This window comes from Heliangelus exortis, chromosome 18, assembly GCF_036169615.1.
Source record: "Heliangelus exortis chromosome 18, bHelExo1.hap1, whole genome shotgun sequence".
NCBI classification, from domain to species: Eukaryota; Metazoa; Chordata; class Aves; order Apodiformes; family Trochilidae; genus Heliangelus; species Heliangelus exortis.
Window position 1 is genome coordinate 5,094,004 of NC_092439.1, and position 20,925 is coordinate 5,114,928.

General features: G+C 39.5%; 1 protein-coding gene across 1 annotated transcript in view; it reads right to left on the reverse strand.

The window, feature by feature from the left end:
• Nucleotides 1-668: 668 nt before the first annotated feature.
• The window catches only part of LGR4 (leucine rich repeat containing G protein-coupled receptor 4), a 72,411-nt gene continuing 52,154 nt past the window's right edge, over nucleotides 669-20,925 (reverse strand). The window contains exons 5-18 of the mRNA XM_071761629.1: nucleotides 15,929-16,144; nucleotides 15,213-15,284; nucleotides 13,452-13,520; nucleotides 12,791-12,862; nucleotides 12,633-12,704; nucleotides 11,861-11,929; nucleotides 11,391-11,462; nucleotides 10,588-10,653; nucleotides 9,671-9,742; nucleotides 8,665-8,736; nucleotides 8,241-8,366; nucleotides 6,739-6,860; nucleotides 6,014-6,088; nucleotides 669-3,919 (exon numbers count right to left, since the gene is read on the reverse strand). Coding sequence (XP_071617730.1) covers nucleotides 2,643-3,919; nucleotides 6,014-6,088; nucleotides 6,739-6,860; nucleotides 8,241-8,366; nucleotides 8,665-8,736; nucleotides 9,671-9,742; nucleotides 10,588-10,653; nucleotides 11,391-11,462; nucleotides 11,861-11,929; nucleotides 12,633-12,704; nucleotides 12,791-12,862; nucleotides 13,452-13,520; nucleotides 15,213-15,284; nucleotides 15,929-16,144 — 2,452 coding nt within the window. The 3' untranslated portion in view covers nucleotides 669-2,642. The remainder of the gene's footprint in view (nucleotides 3,920-6,013; nucleotides 6,089-6,738; nucleotides 6,861-8,240; nucleotides 8,367-8,664; nucleotides 8,737-9,670; nucleotides 9,743-10,587; nucleotides 10,654-11,390; nucleotides 11,463-11,860; nucleotides 11,930-12,632; nucleotides 12,705-12,790; nucleotides 12,863-13,451; nucleotides 13,521-15,212; nucleotides 15,285-15,928; nucleotides 16,145-20,925) is intronic.

The window sequence follows — 20,925 nt, forward strand, 5'->3', positions numbered from 1 at the left end:
AAACAGGGAATACCTTAGCAACAGCTCTGGCAATTTAATTGGTGACTGTTCTTGTTAGAAAGCTGCTTCCTCACAAAAGGAGAAGATGAGGAAGGGAAACAAACGTTCTCCATTCTATAAGCTTTCATTTATTTAGAGTCAACAACAAATTCTTTTTTTTTTTTGTCTGCTATAGACAAAGTGTTCAGAAGGGTTTAGAAGCAAGGTATGTGATATTGTCCCTGTACAAAGTTTCAGCTGGGTTTAGACTCTGGGAAACCAAAGGATTTCTTTCCTCCAGACACCCCAGATGAGTATAAATTGTGAAGTTTCAGGTGTTTTGAGTATGAAAACTGAGCATCCTGTGACTTCATATGGAGAGCAGCTTGGACAGCAAAGCCCCAAGCAGGAGGCACTGAATACCTGGATTGCTCAGGATTGTCCCCATGGGATCATCCATCCGTGGTGGTGCTGAGACAGGCAAGTTGTGCAGCACTGAGTCCTGGCAGGCTGATTTCAGTAACCAGCAGTGCCTGTGTTCTCTTTAACCTCTCCCAGCAGATACAGCCTGGGTGTGTTGGAAGAGACTGGGCTGACTGCATTAAAAATCAGCCATTGGGATAACTCTAACTTCATAACCATGTTGATGTGATCATCCAAGCCCTACTGAAAACATTCCGACTCCAATACAATATGTAATAATGTCTTTATTAAAAAGAGATTGCTTAATCAGAGGACAAACACTTCCCTGAAGGTTTTAACCTTTTGCATGCCAAGAGTCATTAGTCCGAGATCATAAATCCACTTGTAAATTTGCTAGCAAGTAAGAAAGTTTTTCTTTCCCAAAACTCTCACCACAATTAGTGGACAGCAGATGACACACTATTTATGCTAAATAATTTTACCTGGCCATATCCAGCCTTAATTTTTGAAAAACAGAGATAAATAATATTTATGTACCTTTTATTTGCTCTCAGTGTAACATTCCATGCTAACTGCTGATGTAATATTCATGAGTGTAAATATAAGAATTAACAGCTCTGGGTTGGTTTTCTTTTGCTTTTACATGTGAATATTTTGGCTTACAAAATTAACAGCATACAGTAAATAATCCTCCCATACTTTGTACAAACTACATGATTTTGATATACAAGGATTCTGTTTTTATTACAGTGACAATATACAACCATGTCTATTTACAATGCAAAAAGTATATAAACCACATTTTAAACATTCTGCTACTGGCAGCCACTATATTTTAGGAGGTAGCTTTAATTAACAAAATGAACTGAAGCCACATTTCCCATCATGTGTTCTATCAAATAATTTACAATACAAAGATAAAAATTCATTGTATGAACAGTATATACAGCTTAATTCTCAAAACAGCAATCTAGCTTTAAATCTTAATGAGAATGTCTCCAGAGTAACTGGGATGGCAGTGGATTTGCTTTTGATTTAGTGTATTGTTGAAGAAACATACAGAATTTACTTGATCATGCATTCATAGCTTTGTATTGATCAGACCTCAAACTAAAACCCTATAAATGGACCACTAGTTGTACTTAAAACACTTGGATCTCAGGACTTGAATGGTTTAAAAATATTGCACCGATTTACACAAAAATCGGTGACTTTGCACAGTGTACTTCACTCTCACTAAAAGAATTGAAAAAATGCTTTTCCTTATTGCAAAAATTGCTTTCTGTTTTCTCTACATTTGCTAAAATTGCAGTCTATTCATGGATACTACTGGGATGCTCTAAGAGGCTGCAGATATTATCCAGCCTTTCTGCAAAGGTGTGAGCTGTACACACTGACAGCACTGCTACCACCCCCTGATGCATGGATATTCCTTCTAATAGTGTGACCCAACTGCATAATACTGAAGAAAGTTGCTGTGGTTCACCTGAACTAATGCATCACCACTGGAAAAATGTGTTCAAACCTACTATTTCTGACAGCTGTTAGTATTCTTATTTCATAGTCTACAGATACCGTGGATCACAAGTGCTTTTTTAAAAAGTCCTTTTAAAAGTCCTTTTTTAAAAAAATTGAACGTTGGCTTCAAATACTAGAGAAACATGGTATTCCTATATTGCTGTCACAGTTATATATGGGAGAATTAATCCCTTTTTTGGCCCTGCAGTAAAATTTATCCTGAGATTCAATGCTGAATACACTACACAAAGCTAGCAAAAGAGTTTTTTGTTTAATTATAGAAAAGTCACATTCAAAAATAATTTCTTTAATATTAAACAGCTGTCCTTTATATTGTGCTTTGGCAAAAGAGGAAAAAAAAAAAATCAAAATCAACAGAACTTACCTCGCCAACAGCAGAAGCAAAGTACAACCGGAGTACAACGTGGAAACACACAATTAGCATGTAAAAAACTGTATAAAAGAACCCACTATTGTGTGGAAAGAGTAAAAATACCGGGGTAACAGATTTGGTTTACCAATCATTTACAGTCAGGGGAAGTGATTTATTTGTTTAATTGTTTTGAAGTGTATGGCTCAAGGAGTCACCGCCCGCTTCCCTCCTTTTACAGCCGACACTCGGCGGTGATTACAGAAGCGCTTCCTGCTCGAAAGGTCAAACCAGGCAAGGGTCTGCGAAGCTTTACACCTCTCCAGGAGAGCAGCTGAGGGCAGAAAGCCTCTCAGTCTTTAATTCTGGGTATGTTGTAGGCGTAACGAACCAAGGGGAAGCCCCGGCTTTGGTAGAAACAGGCGCGGCCGCAGGCCTGCACTTGGTCTGAGCTGTCCGAGACGAAGGAATCGTCCTCGTCGGCGTAGTCGGAGTGGGCTGACTGGGTGCCACAGTCCGACCAGTACCCGTCCGGCCTTTGGCAAGGCACCACTGCCAGCGCAGGGCAGCTGTGGGATTTTATTAAGTGTTTACAGGGCACGGGCTTGGATAAAAGGAGGGATTCGCAGCACTCGCAGACGGCGATGTTCCCCTGCAGGTGGGTGTAGACGCCGCAGTCGTAGTAAAAATCCTGCGCCGCGCAACCGCCTTGGGCGCTGACGGCGATGGCCACCGCCCCGTTCTTCCTGCTCAGGTGGCGCCTGAGCAGCTTCCAGTCCTCCTTGAACTTTGGGTTGAAGAAGACGTAGAGGACGGGGTTCAGGCAAGCGGGTAAAGGGAAAAATATCAAAGTGACAGACTTCATGATCTCGGGGCTGATGGAAATGGCGGTGATCAGCGGCGCAAAGGAGAAAAACGCGACCGGGCAGAAGAAGATGCAGTTTGTGAAGATGAGCCAAGCCACGTGCTTAATCATGCTGGACTGGGAGTTTTCGGAGAGGTCCTCTTTTTCCAGGTTGCAGTAGAGTTTAGTGTAGATAACAGCCATTAGCAAAAACGCTAATGAATTGAGGAGCACTAAAGTTACCGTGAAGCCTAAGGAAGGGGTCTCTCCGGTGGGGAAGGGCAAGCAAAGGGGTGATGCCGAGTACTCCACTTTGTAAAGAAGTGGTAAGCATCCTGCCACCACGGCACACAAGAAAGCAAAAACTGCTGCTATCTGAAATTGTTTTTGGCGATTGCTTTTCCCCTTTTTAATGATTTCCTTTGCAGAGAAGCTCCGTTCAACAGCTGCCAGCATCAGGAAAAAAATGGCACTTTCTGACGAAAAGACTGCAAGAAACCCGGCAACTCTGCAACCACTGCCAGTCTCCCACCAGATGCCAAATTCGGCAAATCTTCCCCAAGAGACAGCATCCAAGAAAGTTAAAATACCAGTATAAATTCCCATAAATAAGTTAGAGACAGAAATCAGACCTATAAACAGCTTGGAAGATGGCAACGGGGCACGGGATGCAAATATTGTTAACATGACAAGCAGGTTGAAGAACAAAGCAACCAAAAAAATAAACCAGACAGTAAGTCGAATCATCCAGCTGCCCAATAAATATTCACAAGGCTTAAAAGCACCTAAAAGAAAAAAACAGAGAGACAACCAAATTAGAAAAAAAATTGTGCCTTAATAAGCAAGATTTTCAAAAGGTATTACAAGAGCACTCCTCATTAATTCATGAATAGAGTACACAGCTGAACTGCTAAGTAGGTCAGTTGAAAGCAAACTATTGTGCTGAGGCTATTTACTAATTAATTATGCCTGAAATAATAATTACTTCGATGAATGGTCACTTGAGAATACTTTGTATAAACAAGCTAGCTAAACAAACTTAATTACCTTTAGCTACTCAAAATAGCTTATATTGGTGCCATCTAAATGCTTTTTATTTTCTCTAGACTTCATACTTCATAAAAAACTTTGGTAACTAAATAAAACCAAATGTTCACAACCAACTTGTAAGGGGAAAGCGTGTTTTTGGAAGTAAAATATCTCAAAAAAAAAGATTCATAAACATGTCTTCTGGAGTAACTTTTGGTCACAAGGAAACATCTGTAAAACAACTGACATTTAATTTAACCAACTTTAGAAGAGACAGGAATTCACCACAAGCCCTCTCCCTCATTCTTGTCACTGAAATCCACTGTGAGCTTGGAAAGTCAGACAGAGAAAATGAGTGTTCTTCTTCTTTTGCCACTTATAAAAGCTTAAATAAGAAAAATTGTTCAACAAGGAAAATAATACAAGGCAAGACAAGGAAAAAAGGTCACTACTACTGCTTGCCCTTCTAATCCTTCTAATTGCTATTTATTCCATAGGGAAATCCTACTGATTTTAAGTAACAATTAGAAGAGTTAAACCTCTCCTACAACCCCATTAGGCACTGCTAATTGTCTGAACACAATGGCTGGGGATCTCTCCCTCCAGTTGAGCACTCTGGGAGCTGAAGGCAAAGCAGAAAAATGCCAAACTGTGCTCCCACCTCAGGCTGGAGCTTTCCAAGCCAGATTCATTTCTGACTCCCAGCTCTGTGCAGCTCATGCCCTTCCTTTAGGGAGGTGAAAGGTAGGTGCAACCCATCCCTAATGCAGACTGCAACAGCAGCTGCACAGAACAATTAAATGTCAGTGCAAAAGCTTCCCAAGGCCTAAAGCAACTTCCAGAAATTACCAAACTGGCAAGTCAAAAAAACCCAAAACACTTTTTTGTTTAAACGAGCAAACTTTTTTTCTGGGCAAGTAATGTTGCTAACTGGTGCTATCAGACCAGTAAAATCAGCAAATTAACACACACCCCTCCTCTGTTTTTTTTTTCTCCAGGTATTCCTGAGTAAGAGATCCTTGCCAGAATAATTTTTTATAATACATTCACATGAAGCAGCAATACTTGCTAAGCTGAATAAAAACAGTAAAAACAATTTCCTTCTTAAAAAATTTTTAAATGCCAATGCTGTGCTTCCAAAATAATTTTGCAGTCTGTTTTCTAGTAGCTGTACAGTGTGGTATCTTTAGACAGACAGGAAAACCCATCACACTTTCCTGTCTTTCTGCCCTAAGAGTTAAATTACCCTCTTCTCTCACTAATATTCCCCACCCACCAAGGGGAAACTGAGGCTTGGAAGGCTGAATGTCACAAAATTTCAGTGCTCTGCCACTCGAGTGCCACTGTTCAGCAATCCATCCCTGCCATTAGGCAAAGCAGAAAGTGGATCTACGAGATGAGCAATGATTCAGAGCTGACATGGTGGGTGGAGTGTCCTACTTATGACCAGATGACAGCATGGCATAAAAAACAAGTTGTTAGTATGGGAGGGACTGGTGAAAAACAAGGCAAATTGTGAACCTGTAGAACACGCTCTTCATTTCTTTTTGTGCTACACCATTGCTGGCATGGGCAAGAAGAGAGAACTGAGGCTTTAAAGATTTAAGCTATGCAACACACCACCTGGATTCTCATTCATGAACAGGAGATCAAAAGCATTGGTCAAATAAATCCTCAGAGCACGTATGGGTTACTTTAATCAAATACTTCCTGAACTTGTACCATTCTTTTTTGGCTATGAACAAGAAATCCTTGTGATAAGTCTACTAAAACTGAAGCTAGCCCAAATGATGAAGAGTGAAGAGGTTTTCATAATAGATGTAAAATCCCAGTCTCATTATGAGATTTACCTGTTGCTGGTGTACAGTGAATAATAGTCTGTCCCAGTTCCTCACTTTCCTCATTTTTTAGAGCATCTGCATCAGCTGTAACCAAGTAGAAATGAAAAATTGGTTAGTTGCAAGATGACCAAAAAAAAAATAAGTAAAGTGAAATGCAATGAAGCTGCCTAGGAGGGAAGTAGTCTTTTCAAAGATCCAAGACCTAACATTTGACCAAAATTCAAGCTTTTAACAAGCAGAGCTGACAGGTTTGCCACATAGGGTTGAGCACTCAGTGTGGAAACTGTGGATGCAGTCTGAGTTACTAAAGCCTGTCCCAGCTACTTGCAGTGACTTTTAACAAAGCAGCAACATCTTCCATCACCAGGAAAAGATCTATGGGCCATGAAGTAGACAATGGAAGGACAAGGCTTTTCTGAACATGAAAGTTGAAATACTGAGGACCATGAAATGTTTTTCATCCTCGCAGAAAATGACAAAAACAATACCAGCAGTTTAGAATTAAAAAAAATAAATTGAAGTTTTGTTTTTCACTTGAACAGGTTAACCTTACATACTTAAAATGTACATGGCACTGCCTATTAAGCAGCTGCTAAACATTTTCAGAGACAGCTTTTGTATCCCTATAAAGACTTAAATTTTCCAAATTTCTTTATTCAAAGACAATACACACTGTTATTTGGTCTAATCTGGCCCAAAATGATACTGCCAGCTTAGCACAGGGAAACACTTACCCTTGTCACGGTCCAATAAGGTACCTTGATCTTGGTGACTGGAATCTTCAGCATCAGAGTTTAAGTAAGACTCACAACCCCAAAATGCACAGCACTGGTAAGCATATGGCACAGAGAGTGACCTGAAACACAGGCAGAACAACAATGAGTGTTACTCATCTAACCTCAGGTCAGATTACAGTCTGTTAAAAATATTTAAGTGGCACACTTCAGTACTGAAACTGCAGCTTCTTTTTTGCCATGTTTGCTAATAAGAAACTGTTTCAAATTGGATCATCTGTAACCATTTCTGATTAACTTTTGAACTGAGGTAAAGGACAGGTGACGCACCCAAATCTTGTCTCCTGCAAGGAGTACAAAGAAAATTCTGTGATGTTTAGCTCTCCAGCTCTCTCTCCTACTCCATTCTACTCCATATAAAAAATTCTGATCTGCACTTCTGGTGTTGTAGAATTTAAACTAAAATCTAATGAAGCAAGTTAACTTAAGAGTAACTATTTTGTAACAAAGTTAAATCCCAGATGACCACGATGTTAAAAATAGATCTTTCCTTCTCTCTCTTCATTTTGTACCTGCAAAGTAAGATTTTTAAAACTTTTTGCTATTGTCTTCTTGCGTCTTTGACAGAAATGGTACATTCTATTTATTCTCATACAGGAGTACAGCTGCCTACAGAATTTCAAAAAGTCCACATAAACATCAAGAGAATAGCAAACCAGAAACTATTTTTTCTGACTTAAAGCTACAATATCAACTATCTGCATGAATGTTCCTGAATTCTGTTCTTGTAAATATTTAGGAGGAACATCAGTCTAAAGGATCCCACAATGCATTAGCTCTGAAACACAGTGCAAAACCAAAAAACCCAATCTGTTGGCACCTGACTGTAAAAGTGACACAGATTCCTTTGCTGGCCTTAGTCAAATTAACAGTATATTCATCTCCATTTATCCGTTGGACAGTATGGGAAACTATTTTTAATTACTTCTTGAAGACTGAAATATTAATGTGCGGAAAGGTATTTGAAAATTCAAAGCAGTTAATCACTATCTGATCCACCCCCCACTAAAACCAGTACCAACTTTCCATTTAAATGATTACTGTTACTCTGATAATTTGCCTCCAAGAATAAACAGCATATTTATAGAGTGTGGTGATTATGGAATCAGACACCTGCACATCTGATCCCCTTTTCCACACTCTGAAAGAGCTCAGCTCAATAACAGATGGAACCCATCCAAACCACGACTCCAACATCATGAGATATCTGCTTGAAAAGCAGTGGAGGAAAAACAAAACAAGTTTCAAGAAAACTGTCTGCATGTGATTTTTATACCAGAATAGGCTGATGCCCTCTCATATATGCCACCCTTAAGGCCCTACAGGACCCAGCAAGGGGCCTGATTGTTCATCATGAATAATGATTAAACCTAAAAGGCTTTTTGTCACATTGCTTGTTAATATCAAAATAAATGAGGCACTCTGTGGTGTTAGCAACGTACCGGAGTTTTGCAAAGTTCTTTGCTGCCAAAGCTTCTTTCAACTCAGAATTGCCTGCAAGTTTAAGCTGGTTCAGTCCACTCAATCCTTCAGTTGGGACCGAAGTGAGTTCATTGAAACTCAGGTCTCTGAAATGTGAATATTAAGACAGTGTTACAAGAAAGTGAGCTTGAGGATCCTACAGCACACACTTCATTGGAGTAGGAAGGTTTTTCAAGTCTCATATCAAGGCTGTGGTCAGGCAAATGCCTCCCAATGCAACAGGCACTTTAAAGAAGTGTGCCCTGCAAGAGTTCATCTAGCAAGAGCTCTTGTGATCCACAGGGATGAATCATGATGAGTACATACCAGTTTTAAGCTAAAAATATTTATCTCAGTAGTTTAATATGAGAGGGAGGATGTTTCTGCACAGAACAACCTACTTACAGGTTAATGATAGCTCCAACAGTGATGAAAGCTTCCTTGTGGATCTGACGGATCCGATTTCTGCTGAGGTCACTGCAATGAATGCCAAATGAGATTATTTGAGCAGTTTCATCAAAACTTTGTAACAGCCACTACACTGAGAAAAAAGCCAAGTGACAAATACATTATGTCTTTGTCAGAGAAGCTGAATGATGCTCCCATTTCCCCTCCCCAGCCAGCCAGGTGCAATAGCAGCCACATCCCTTGGTAAGCAGCTGTACCTCATCTGCAAGGTACTTCATCCATACTTCATTCCTGCCCTCTTTTCCTTCCTTCCTAGTGCTAGCAACTTGCTCTATGCTCACAAGGCAGAAGTTATCTCTGGCACCACCTCATTCCCAAGATGAAGGTGCCAGGACAATCCCTCTGGTGACAAACTGCAGTTGCAGCAGAGCACATCAGCAAAGGTGGGGGAAGACAACAAAAGAACAAGCAGAAGACCATAAGCTTTGTTTGGTTTCAAATTCCAGATCCATCTCCTGCTGGACCACGACTTATGATATTCCTTGCAAAAAATCCTGTCAATTTGTGGATTTTTTTTTTTCTGAAAATTTCAGTGGTTTTATATACATATGTTCTTATTCATATAGCTAGAGATACAAGTGGAAGGGACAATTTTGTTTACTGGTCTGCTTCTCTTGAGGAAAACAGGAAAATATCTCCAAGAAATACTAGATAGTGGAATAATATAGCAATAATATAATGCAAAATAGTGGAATACCAAAGATGCCTCCTTTTTTAATCTCCACATCTAAAGAAAATATATCCCCATAGCCTATAAAAGCAAAATGGAGAACACAAAGAATGGTACTGAAACTTGCTGCTGCCAGAATCTCTTGTGCTTGGTTTGCTTCACTTCAGGATCCAGCATCAGAATTGTAACACCAAACCCTGCCATCAGTTTACACAGCAATCAAAAAAAAACACATTATCTTGTTTTACTTAGCATGCAACTTCCTACACTTACAGGATACGAAGGGATGACAGTCCTTGGAAGGTATCCTCCATGATTTCATGGATTTCATTATGCTGTAAGGAACTGCAAAGTGAAGAAGTAGAAACAGAACTTTATTGGCAAACTGGGCTGATTTCAAACCAAGGGATAGCTCAGTGGCTGCTAATATATAAATTTAGCCCTACCAATGGCAAGATTTTTCTCATTTCTCCTTGTAGGCAAACTGTTTAAGTATCTGTTCTGCACATCTAATATGGCAATAGCTTTATTAGTATAAAGCTCTTTCGTGGTGCCTCTGCTATCCCAACTGACATCTCATTTAACTTAGAAGAGACTGTTAAGTGGGGACTGAATGATTTCCAAGCTAAAAGTAGCACTTCATGAGATTTAAAACAAATGCACTTAATTCTGAACAAACCTTGAGGCCATATTCTGACCCTGGGTGCACTTTCCCTTCTCAAAATACAGATTTATGAAAGGAAAATACTGATAAGAGATAATGGGCAAATTATGCTTCTAGATCACTATCTCCCTTTACAGTGAGCCATGTGAACAAGGGGACTGAAGATGTCAAAATCTGTGAGAAGTCTCCCAGCCTCACTCTGGTTAAGAGGACAGAAGCTTGAGCACAGTAAAGGTAGAAGGAGAAGTAGGAACACATGCAGGCAGAAAAGTTGTTTGAACAGAAATACACAATTAAGGTGTCCTACATCCTTTTTTGTGACACAGGAACAATTAAGCCTTAGATGAGGAAACCACATGTGGTTGAATTCTCTGTCTAGTTCACTCCTCACATGAGATTCCATAATATCTTTCTCTGTCCTTAAGCTTAGGATCTTATGATCCAACATGAAATAAAAAGATTTTAGGGACTTGCACTCTACATACTAGGGAGGTAATGAAGATAAACAAGTTGTATTTCTACTTACATTTCTTCCAAGGAGTGGCAGCCCTTAAAACTTGGCAGGTCCTTTATATTGTTATAAGACAAATCCCTTCAAACAGAAAGTGGGAGAAAGGTGCTTAAACTCTTTTCCAGTTGAAACATCTCATCACTTTTAACCATTAAAAATAAATCCTACCTCATTTTTTTCCCCTAGTTTTCCTTCTAAAAAACCAAAATATATTTTTCTCCTCCACTTCTTAAAGCACTTGAAATTTTCCTCTGTCTGTCCCTAATAAACATGGCTTTGCCTCTTCCCTCAAGTGGTTTAAGTTTCCAGTTTGGGTTTGGTCTTTTTTAAAAATTTAACAAATCCCTACATTTTTCCTGTCTTTCCCTTGTATCTACCCTTTTCCTAATACTCATCTCCATTTCTCTTGGTTCCTGATGCCCTCCTCTGTGTTCTCAAACACAAAAAGTCAAAACACTGTGACTAAACTCTTCCTTAATCTGTAACTGTAGCTAATTACTGTTGTTCTAAAGAATGAATGCTGGCAGACAGAATTTGAAGATGTAAAGTCTGTCCTGCAGCACCATCATATATATCTTATAAAATATGAAATACACTGCATCCCTATAAAGTGGGCCCTGTTTCAGGAATATACAGCATTACATCAACTCTGCCACAAGTCCTGATATAAAGAATTTCAAAAATCAGAAAAAAGATTTCCAGCTCTGATTGCACTAGGATGAGCAAGTCTAAGCAATACTTTTGCTTTAAACAATATTTAAAGCTTTTTTAAAACATTTTGATGTAGATAAAGATAAGAGCACTATGCAGATACTTACAAAGTTCGTAGCACCTTTTGCTCCTGGCATAAATTAACAGGAATACTGTTTATCTTGGTCCCTGTTAGAGTTCTATGGAAAAAAAAATAAAGAAATGTTCACATTGGTGTTGATAAAAGGCCTAGGAAGCATACATAAGAGCAGAATAAGGATGGTGTCTCAGCTATTGGGGTGCTAGATTCACCCATCAAAATTTTGTTTGCTTTGGAAGAGGCCAACTTTTCTGTTTTTCAGGTCTGTGAGGGGGTGTGTTAATATCAATGGCCTTTACACAGGCTGTTTTCAGCTTACTATATTAAAAAAAAAAAATTAGGAGTCACACGGGTATCACAATAAGAAAAACCATATAATTGCATTTATTGACAGGAAGAGGACATATAACTTGCTGCTCTCCAGAGCCACTAATCAGATTTCAATCACGTCACAAGATGCAAACCCAAGAAGTTATTGGAAATTTGGAAGATACTTACAGACTCTCCAGATTAACAGTTCCTGTCAAATTAGGAAACCACTGAACCATGCTGGCACCCCGAATGACCCTAAAAAAATGACCAGGAAAATTAGCTGAAAACTCATAAGCAAAGAATTGTGACATTCAACCCAGACACCAGGTGGGTATTTTCACATTCTTAAATGTGACATTCTGAAATCCTTATTGCTTTTGTTTAAATCTTACACACAAAGTTAGTCTTTTCACTGCTGCTTACACCAGTAATTTGCTTAATAAACCACTCCTCCATTTGCAAACAACTGGAATTCATCAGCTGGAAAGAGCTGTATCAATACATGAATGAAAAGAGCACAAGCTCTTAGATAGTTTGCAGTTCACAGCCTGACATCTCACCCCATTTTGCTTTCTCATCACCCCTAGAACCAGTATCTTTTGAGAGCATGCATGCACTAACCTGCAAAACATTCTCACAATGTATATCCCTGTTTGAAAACCACCTAGGATATGCTGCAGTTTGTTTAAGTAAGAACCTGAGCATTTGGCCTGAGGTTATGTGTCTTATGCAAGGTAATGAAGATTAAAAAAAAAAAAAAAGGTTGTAGAGCATATTTACTAGAGCTTCTTAAGAAACTGGATAGTCCCAACAATAACAATGTTAAAAAAAGCTTACTGCAAAAAAATGGTAAGGTAAGAGACAATCACAAATTTAGTTATTTTGAGCTCTTAGCCAAATTTCATATCCATTTATTTCATATCCATTTATTGTATTATACAGTTGAAATTATACTTACAGGGAATGCAGATCTGACAGATTCTGAAATGCTGAATTCCCCACAAAAGACAAAGGATTATCATACAAATGTCTGGGGAATGAAAAAAACATTTCAGTCACTGTTCTTACAGTCACTATCTGCTGAAGACTAAAAATAGATGCATGAAAATTACTTACATTGTTCTTAGAAGGGGGTTTCCTGCAAATGCACCATCAGGAATTATGGAAATGTAGTTACTGTGAAATCCCCTAAAGATATTAGCAAACAAAAAACCCAACATTTAAAAATATTCTCCCAGTCAGTTCAACCAACAGACATTTTCTTCACACCTACTCAATTCCTAATCCTGCCAAAAATAAGGTTGTAGTTAAATAGAAGTCAAACTGTAGGAGTGACTTTGAAGGCACGATTTCTGTCTACTGCACATCAGCTAAAGTGGGAAGATTTCACTAGAAACTATTTTGTCCAAACCATGATCCTGTCCTTTCTCTCTCCCCCCCCCCCCCTCTTAAGGAGAGGAGCAGAAAACCTCATGTGATCAGTGAATATTTCATTCTGGGACTGGAGGCCAAAACCAGCTCATGATTAAGATCTGTGCTAATGGTTCTCCTGAATAAATTCCTTGCTTATACAACTCAAAAAATAATTTTCAGTAGGTTCCCTCTCTAGCTGATGATTACATTTTCCTTTAATTATAGCATCACTTTGCATAACTTAATCTGATCTCAGTTGCTGCATAATAAGACAACTGCTCTTAAATCTGGGAATTTCTTTTCCCTTTTTATTTATGGAAAGGGGACAGAAAACTGGTAAAAAGGGAGAATAAGCAATACTCACAACTCTTTTAGACTTGGGAGTGCTTTTATGGCTTCAGGGAACTCTACCATGTTATTATAATTTAAATCCCTAGAAGAAACAAAGCAGGGAAATTATAAAAATTCTTAATAGTGATAATGAATTGTTAAAATTATTTTTACTTTCATTGAATGGTGTTAAAGATGTTCTGAGAACTTTTATTTAACTAGACCACAGAATAACTTGACTTTTAACTCAGATTTGGACTTCTGATGTTGTACATGCTTTATAACCAGCTAATAACTTAGATATTTAATATTATCCAGAGGATTATTCATATTAAGTGAAATGACATTTCCTTACAGCAAAGCTCAGGACACTTTCAAAAAACTCATATATTTTTCTTCAACAGAATTTACATGGAAATTAACTAAGATTTCAAAGTTAAAAAAAAATGACTACTTCTTATTAGCTTAGTAAGAACACTTTTCTTTCAGGTTTTATAAAATAAACAGCAAATAAGTCATTAGGTAACAAGAACCCTTGTAGCAAAACCACTTATAAATAGTGAAGGGAAGCAGAGGGAAATCCCATGCCACTGAATCACTGCACATCAGTGACAGGCAGCTCCTGAAATCTCAGTTAGCCTGACACTGTTCTAGCAGTAATGTCAGGACTGGCTTTTAGTCTTTTTTCTGCAAAAGGGGTTCCTTATGAGAAGGAAAACCATTTTTAGAGTCTTACAGCAGCTGTGCACATTTACACAGCTTCTACTACTTCACTGAGGTTCTAAAAGAAAGGCTAATGGGAGTAAGCAGCGTTCCTGGACTCATCCAAAGTCCTCCTGTTAACAGAGGTTGTCACTTCAATGTGTCCTTTCCTTCTTTCATCTTTCTTATTTAGCATTCTCCTAATAAAAAGGCACTGCTGAGGGACATACTGCATTCACTGAGGGAGCTGAAGGGAGGGAGTGCAACCCAAGCAGCTGGAAGCTGTTCCTTGGTAGGAACAAGGAATATTGCAGAGGGAGGATGCAGGCATAACAGAGTCCCAGTTCTGGGGAAATACAAATTGTCAGCAGAGGTGACAGACAGGGGGTGAGGGGAAGGTAATGCTTCCCACCCCAACCCTGTTCCTGTCCAAAGGAACACAAGACTCAACTGTTCCAGGTAAACCAGTCCATTATCTCAGTATCTGCTGCTATTTGGAGTGAACTCAGGTGCATCTCTTGTAGGAATGGCTGGGAACCAGGAGCTGGGCTGTCTTCTACCTGCAGGCAGGGATCAGCTCAGGAGCTGCAATGGGCTCCTGGGCAGGCAGTGCTGCCCATCCAGCAAGGAAGGAGCAGTGGAGAAAGAGCCTCCTGAGGCCAATAGTTTTGGCAGCATATCTTAAACATGTTTAATCCTACAGTAAATCTGAGAAACAAATATTTGTCCCTTATCACCCCACAGGGCCACTCAAACACTTCTGCTACATCCACCTGACTCCGTGGAGTGCTGTGCAAAGATACACCAACTAGATCAGGGCTAGAAACATCAGTGCTACATCATCCAGTGTGACATTTCACCCAGGCTAATATTTACCTGCTCCTCAACATAGTTAATGAGTTTTGGTGGAGCACTGCACTAATACCAAAGCCTTCAGTTCCAAAAGCTGAGCAGGACCTGTGTTGGTGGTAAGGGCTGTGCTGTGCACCCATGCCTGACTGGCAAAACCCTCACCATACCAATGGAGCAACCTTGACTAAGCTGGGAGTGAGACAAACACTGGATGATTAATTTCTTTTAGTAGTATACTTACAAGGTTTCAAGGTTGTCTAATCCATCGAAGCAGTGTTTTCCTATTGTTTTTATTTTATTATTATGAAGATGTCTAAACAAACAAAAAAAATTATGAAAATAAGGAAATTATTCAATATAAGCTTAAAAATTAGCATATATTTGTATGAAATTAAGGCAGCTAAATGATGTAAAAAGACAGTAAATGGACTGCACTATGCAGAATATTTTTCTAGACAGAAATTAGATTTCTATTTAATCCTCATATAGGAACAGAATTGTCAAGGCAACCTGTTTAAAACCTTTACTTGCTATTCAGAAGTGTGATAACGATGCTTTAAACACATAAAAATCAAGGTAATTTTTTATCCTTGGCAACATTTAAGGCTGCAAAAAACACATCTGTGGCAGACAATACTTTCTTCTAATATCTCTAAAAGCTTTTTCTATCAACTGTTGGTTTGAAATACACATTACCAAAATGAAACTTGGAAAATATATGTCAAATTCACTACCCATAGCCCTTGTGACTTTCTCTTTAGGAGAAAGTATTTAGCAAACCTTCATCAGGTTGTCTAAGTACACATGAATCATCTCCTGTTGGAAGCATAGGTAGCTACTAAAAAACTGGGCTAAACCACAGCAAAATACCACTATGGGAGCCATCCTAGCTGACTCAAAACTGTAACTGAGGAGAGAATCCAAGTGACACATTAAATAAGAGTTACAAATACTCACAGAACAACAAGACTTGAAAGGTTTGTAAAGGCATAGTCAGGAATGTGTGTTATTTTGTTAAGAGCCAGTGTTAATGCCTGCAGAGAGGGAAGGTTGCTGAGTGGGTAGATGGGTACTTCTGTCAAGCTGTTGTCATCCAACCAAAGGTGACGCAGCTGTACCAGACCCTCAAAACTGTCTTCTGGTATGGCAGTGATGTGGTTGGCATCTAAACGCCTGGATTAAAAGAATTCACACAGTCAACACACAAACTACAGATAAGGAAAAACATGGTGTAAGTCCTATTACTCCCAAGTGTTTCTTTAAACTCAAATATGCTTTACTGAAATAATTTATTATTGGAAAGTCTGAAGGTTTACTGAATGATGCATGAAGACTATTTCAAGGCAAATTAAAAGTCCATAAAAAGAAAGCTTAATAAAAATTTTTTCTCAGACATTTTTAATAAAACATTTTAACAAGTTCGTCTACTTATAATCAGCTTAACAAACTGAATTGGTAACTCTACAGATCTCTCCCCCACAAATCCCTCAGCTGCTAATACTGGAACAAGTCTTTAAAGTGGTAGCTTGATAGTATATCAAAGATTAGAGGCATTTACTCATTTGAATTGATTATCCCCATAGCTACGTTGCAGACAGCATCATATACTGTTATGTGCTTTGTATTGTGGTGCTATTATATACTTTAAGCAACTGCTTTAGAGAGCAGAATTATTAAAAGCAATTTGTGAATGAAGTCAGTTATGAATCAGCCTGCCAAATGAAATGTTGTAGCATCAACCCACACCAGAAATTTCTTTCACTCTTGTACCTGAACCTTTCTAGCATGCTCCCCAAAATCAGTGCAAAAGAGCCCGTTAGCCCTGCACTGCTGTACATTACTGGATTTGCCATCAAACTTTTTCCCCCTATGAACTCAGGCTGCAAACATCAGCAGCATGAACACACATGGGAAGAGACTCCACTTTTTCATACAGAAAGTCAAACCACGGGTGACAATTCTGCTTACTTACTTACTGGCTCACCTATGCTAATGGCTTTCACAGCTTCTTCAGGTTTCAAAGCATCAAAAAAACCCTCCACACCTGGAAACCTAGGAGGCTAAAAAGCATGTCCTCAGCTCTGACACCAGATGTGAAGCTCTCATGACAGGCAATGCAGGTGTTACACTCAGGGTCTGGCCTAGAATCCTTCTCAATGACAACTGACAAACCTGACACTGCCTCCTTGTCTGATGGCTTTGGCAGAGACAACAGAAACTCCTTGCAAAATGTCACATACTTCTTTCTCAAGGAATACATTCTGAATCAATTTGCTTTTCCAGCTTCCAGCATCAGCAGCAAAGTTACTTGGATGGCATCTCTGAGCAAAAGCCACAAGATAGGGACAAGATGTTACACCAAGTAAGCAGCTGCATTGAGGATCGAAGTGGAAAACCACCTATAATAAAAGCTCAAGCTTGGATTTGCACTGACAGAAGCCCCAGGAATGGGCAGCACAGGGGATGACCCAGGAAGGAGCAGAACATTATTGAAGTGGTATTCTTCCTAAGGTGATAGGAAAGCTCAGCAGTGACAGCCCAGGAGATGGAAAAAATCTGAGCTGGTGTAAGGCTGAGAGCAATAGGCAATGTCTGACTGTCCTCTGACCCCCTGGATGTCTTCCCTAGGCCAAGACACAGCTGAACCACCATGACTTTGCTGCAGATATGGAAGAAAACTCCTTGCCTTACTGCTCTGAAATCACTAGTGTGCCAGCTGTAGGCTGCTTTCTTGGGGGGACCAAAGACCTATATGTTTCTCCATTAGCATCAGTGTTCATTATGATAGAAATCACCACAGGTTTTGAGTCATATTGAATATTCACTGTGTTTCTAAAGCCATGATCAGACACCCACTCACAAGTCTAGTTGGGATAGTTTAAAAAATCATTGACCCAGATGCTCATCCTGTCCCTCTCTGGGCTGGCAGAGTAGACCAAGCAACTGTGCTACAAAGGTCCCTGGACACACTCATGACAGTTTAAATAGTAATGAAAATGTTTCTGGATCTCAGCACGTATAGGATGTGCTCAGTTCAAAGGGAGAAAAACGTGCCTGAGCAAGAATTAATGCACATCATCTATTACTGTGAAAGGGTTTTGTTGTGATGTACATCGCTTAAATATTTCAAATTATTAAGGGAAAAAAGTCAACAGCTGAATTTCACGTAACAGAAAGTCAAGAAATGCCTCAAACTAAGTAACAAATCCACCAATAACAGTGGCAACTTAAACTGCACTCAAAGGCTCTCTCCTCCTAAGTCAAGTGAGGTGCCATTAGCTCTAAAGCTGTACATCAAAGAGCTAATTCCTATCATTCACATACTGGCATCCCCTTATCATTTGCCCCATGGTCTGACAGGTGTGTACACTCTTCTGTTTGAATGCTTTTAGGCTGCACTGACACTGGAACATTTCAGAGAAATTAAATGTCTGATGATAATAAAGGAAAAAAAATAAGGGGGAGGGAGTAGGGAAAAAAGCCTGGGGCTCTTCTTCAGGTTAAAAACATAACAAAACAAAACTAAAAACTGCCTGTCTTTCTTCTCTCTCCTAAATTCACACACCTCCCTGAAGATCAAAAGAATTACTTTCCAGTGGAATAAACATATCCGAGTCTTCTCTTCAACTCATTTCTCTCTGCCTCCCCCTCTCCTCTTATTTTAATTTTTTTTTATTTAAACAAAGCAGCATGCTCCAGAGGCTGGCCTCACTCCCTGTGGCTACTTGCCTACACCTATGTTTGTACATTCACTGTGCTCCTTACTATTTACTCAAGCAGACACTGGAAAACAAATCCAGACAATGAAGACCCAAACCCTTTTCCTCCAATCAAGCAGAAGAAGACCAGAGAAGGACACAATAAGGGAGTCAAACTCTTGGCCAGGAAGATCTTGGGTAGCCCAAGGTTCTCCCAGAAGACACTGGAGAGACATAATATTCAGGGATAGGGTTTAGTTAAGGATTAGTGGTAGGCTAACAGTTGGACTCTGTGATGTTCGAGGTCTTTTCCAACCATGGTGATTCTGTGATATATCAATAAAATAACTGAAAAGTTTTCACTGCAGCTTCACGTGCATTTTCAAAGGTAGTTAAAAACTGCATTGATAGTTTTCAAGGGAAAACTTGTGATTTACAGATGTTATAGGAAGAAGCACAGAATGGGAAGAACAAAAGTGGGTATAATTTTGTCTACACAAAAAATATTTATTGGTGCTGGGTCCCTATTACTAGTTGCCACATCCCAAGATTTATTTTTAATTTATTTGCCCATTTCTGTCTCATCCACATTTTTTGTGTTATTTCAGACCTGAGTGTAAGCCTGGTGACAGTTTTTTCCTTTTTTTCTTCATCTAAACAGTCAGTTTATCTACATTAAGTTCAATGCAAAAAACACAGCTGGAATGCTTCCATTTTAAGCACACTCAAAGGCACATAATAGAGTACTTTGTGAAACAACTGAAAAGTAAACCCAAAATATTTGACAACTTCCACAAAATATTACAACTAAAGCCCATACCTTTTCTTTAAGGTCGGATAAAGGACTATTCACAAACTCCAGTACCTACCAAAGCACAAGTAATATTTTTTCACTTAGACTGAACTTCACCAAGACTGTCCTTTTCCATCACAGTGTTAAAGATAAGACTGTGCTTTTTAAATTAGACCTTGCAGCATGTACTTGAATTCCTTAATCTTTCAGAAGTTATTCCAATTCCAGTTTCCCTATAGGCATTGGCTTGTTAGAGACCTTTATATACAGTCTATAAATTCAGAGTTCACTTGCAGAGCTGTCATCTTCAACTTTTATTACCTGACAGGCTCCCTCCTCGCACAAACTCCAACTCCACAAGAAGAAAAAGCAGAAGGATGACAGAAAGCTAAATATTCAGCAGCTCTTGTATCAGTATTTGAAACAGTGTTAAAACAAGTAAAGAACATAGCAACTTAAAGGTCTCCAAACAATTAACTCAGCTTTAAGGAAACTGTAAAACTAATATGAACTCCTGCCTCAATTCAAATGAATAAAAGCTTTATCTACCACACACAGATGATTTTTTTTTAATATTTATGTAGTACTAAAACCACACAAAATTAACATTCTGACTCCAGTATTTCAAATTTTCAGCAAGCTTTTCACTAAACAACCACTCAGAGCAGGCCTGCCAGGGGTACACTGGTGTATGGAGAACAGACACCTGGGAGGTGGCTTTTTAAATATATTACAGTGGGGAGTTAGAAAAAGTCAGAAGAAAACTTAGATACATTCATTTACTTATAGAACACTGAGAGAAAAAAATAATAATAAAAAAAATCACCAAGTCTCTTCAGTCTTTTCTCTGGAGCTCCCAGGAAACAGCCAAGCCCCATCCTCCCCTGGTCTCAGAAGTGCCCCTGTACCACACCAAACCACAAAGGGAACTGCTGGGTCAGGCACTGGCACAAAGCTGACATTTGCCACTGAAGCAGCACAGCAGCACTGCTCTAACACAGCATCTACTTACAGGGTTAAAAATGTTAAATGGAGAGAGGGGTACAGCAGCACCCCATAGCCTGGGTCCCTGCCTGCCTGAGGCCTCCAGAACCAGCCCCAGGATGACACTCACACATCTCCTCCAGCTGCCCTGTCCCTCTTGTCCTGCTTTATTCATTCCCCATCCTCTGAAAGAGCCCAAGTGCCAGTGAGGTTCCTCCCCACCACAGCAGGGAACAAGGCAGAGCATCCTCAGCCATGCAGGGTGGTACCACAGCCACCTGCAGCTTTGCATCATCCCAGACAGTCCAGAAAGAGCAGGAATGCAAAGGGAAGAGCTGGGCACAAAGCTCAGTAAGGGGAGAAAAAAATTTCCTGTGTTATGCTCTCCTCCTGTAGTCTCTCCAGGGATGTTAGGGTCAACCTTGGCTCTGCTGGGACAAACCAGCACCAGCATGGCAGTGGCCATGGCTCAAGGAGCC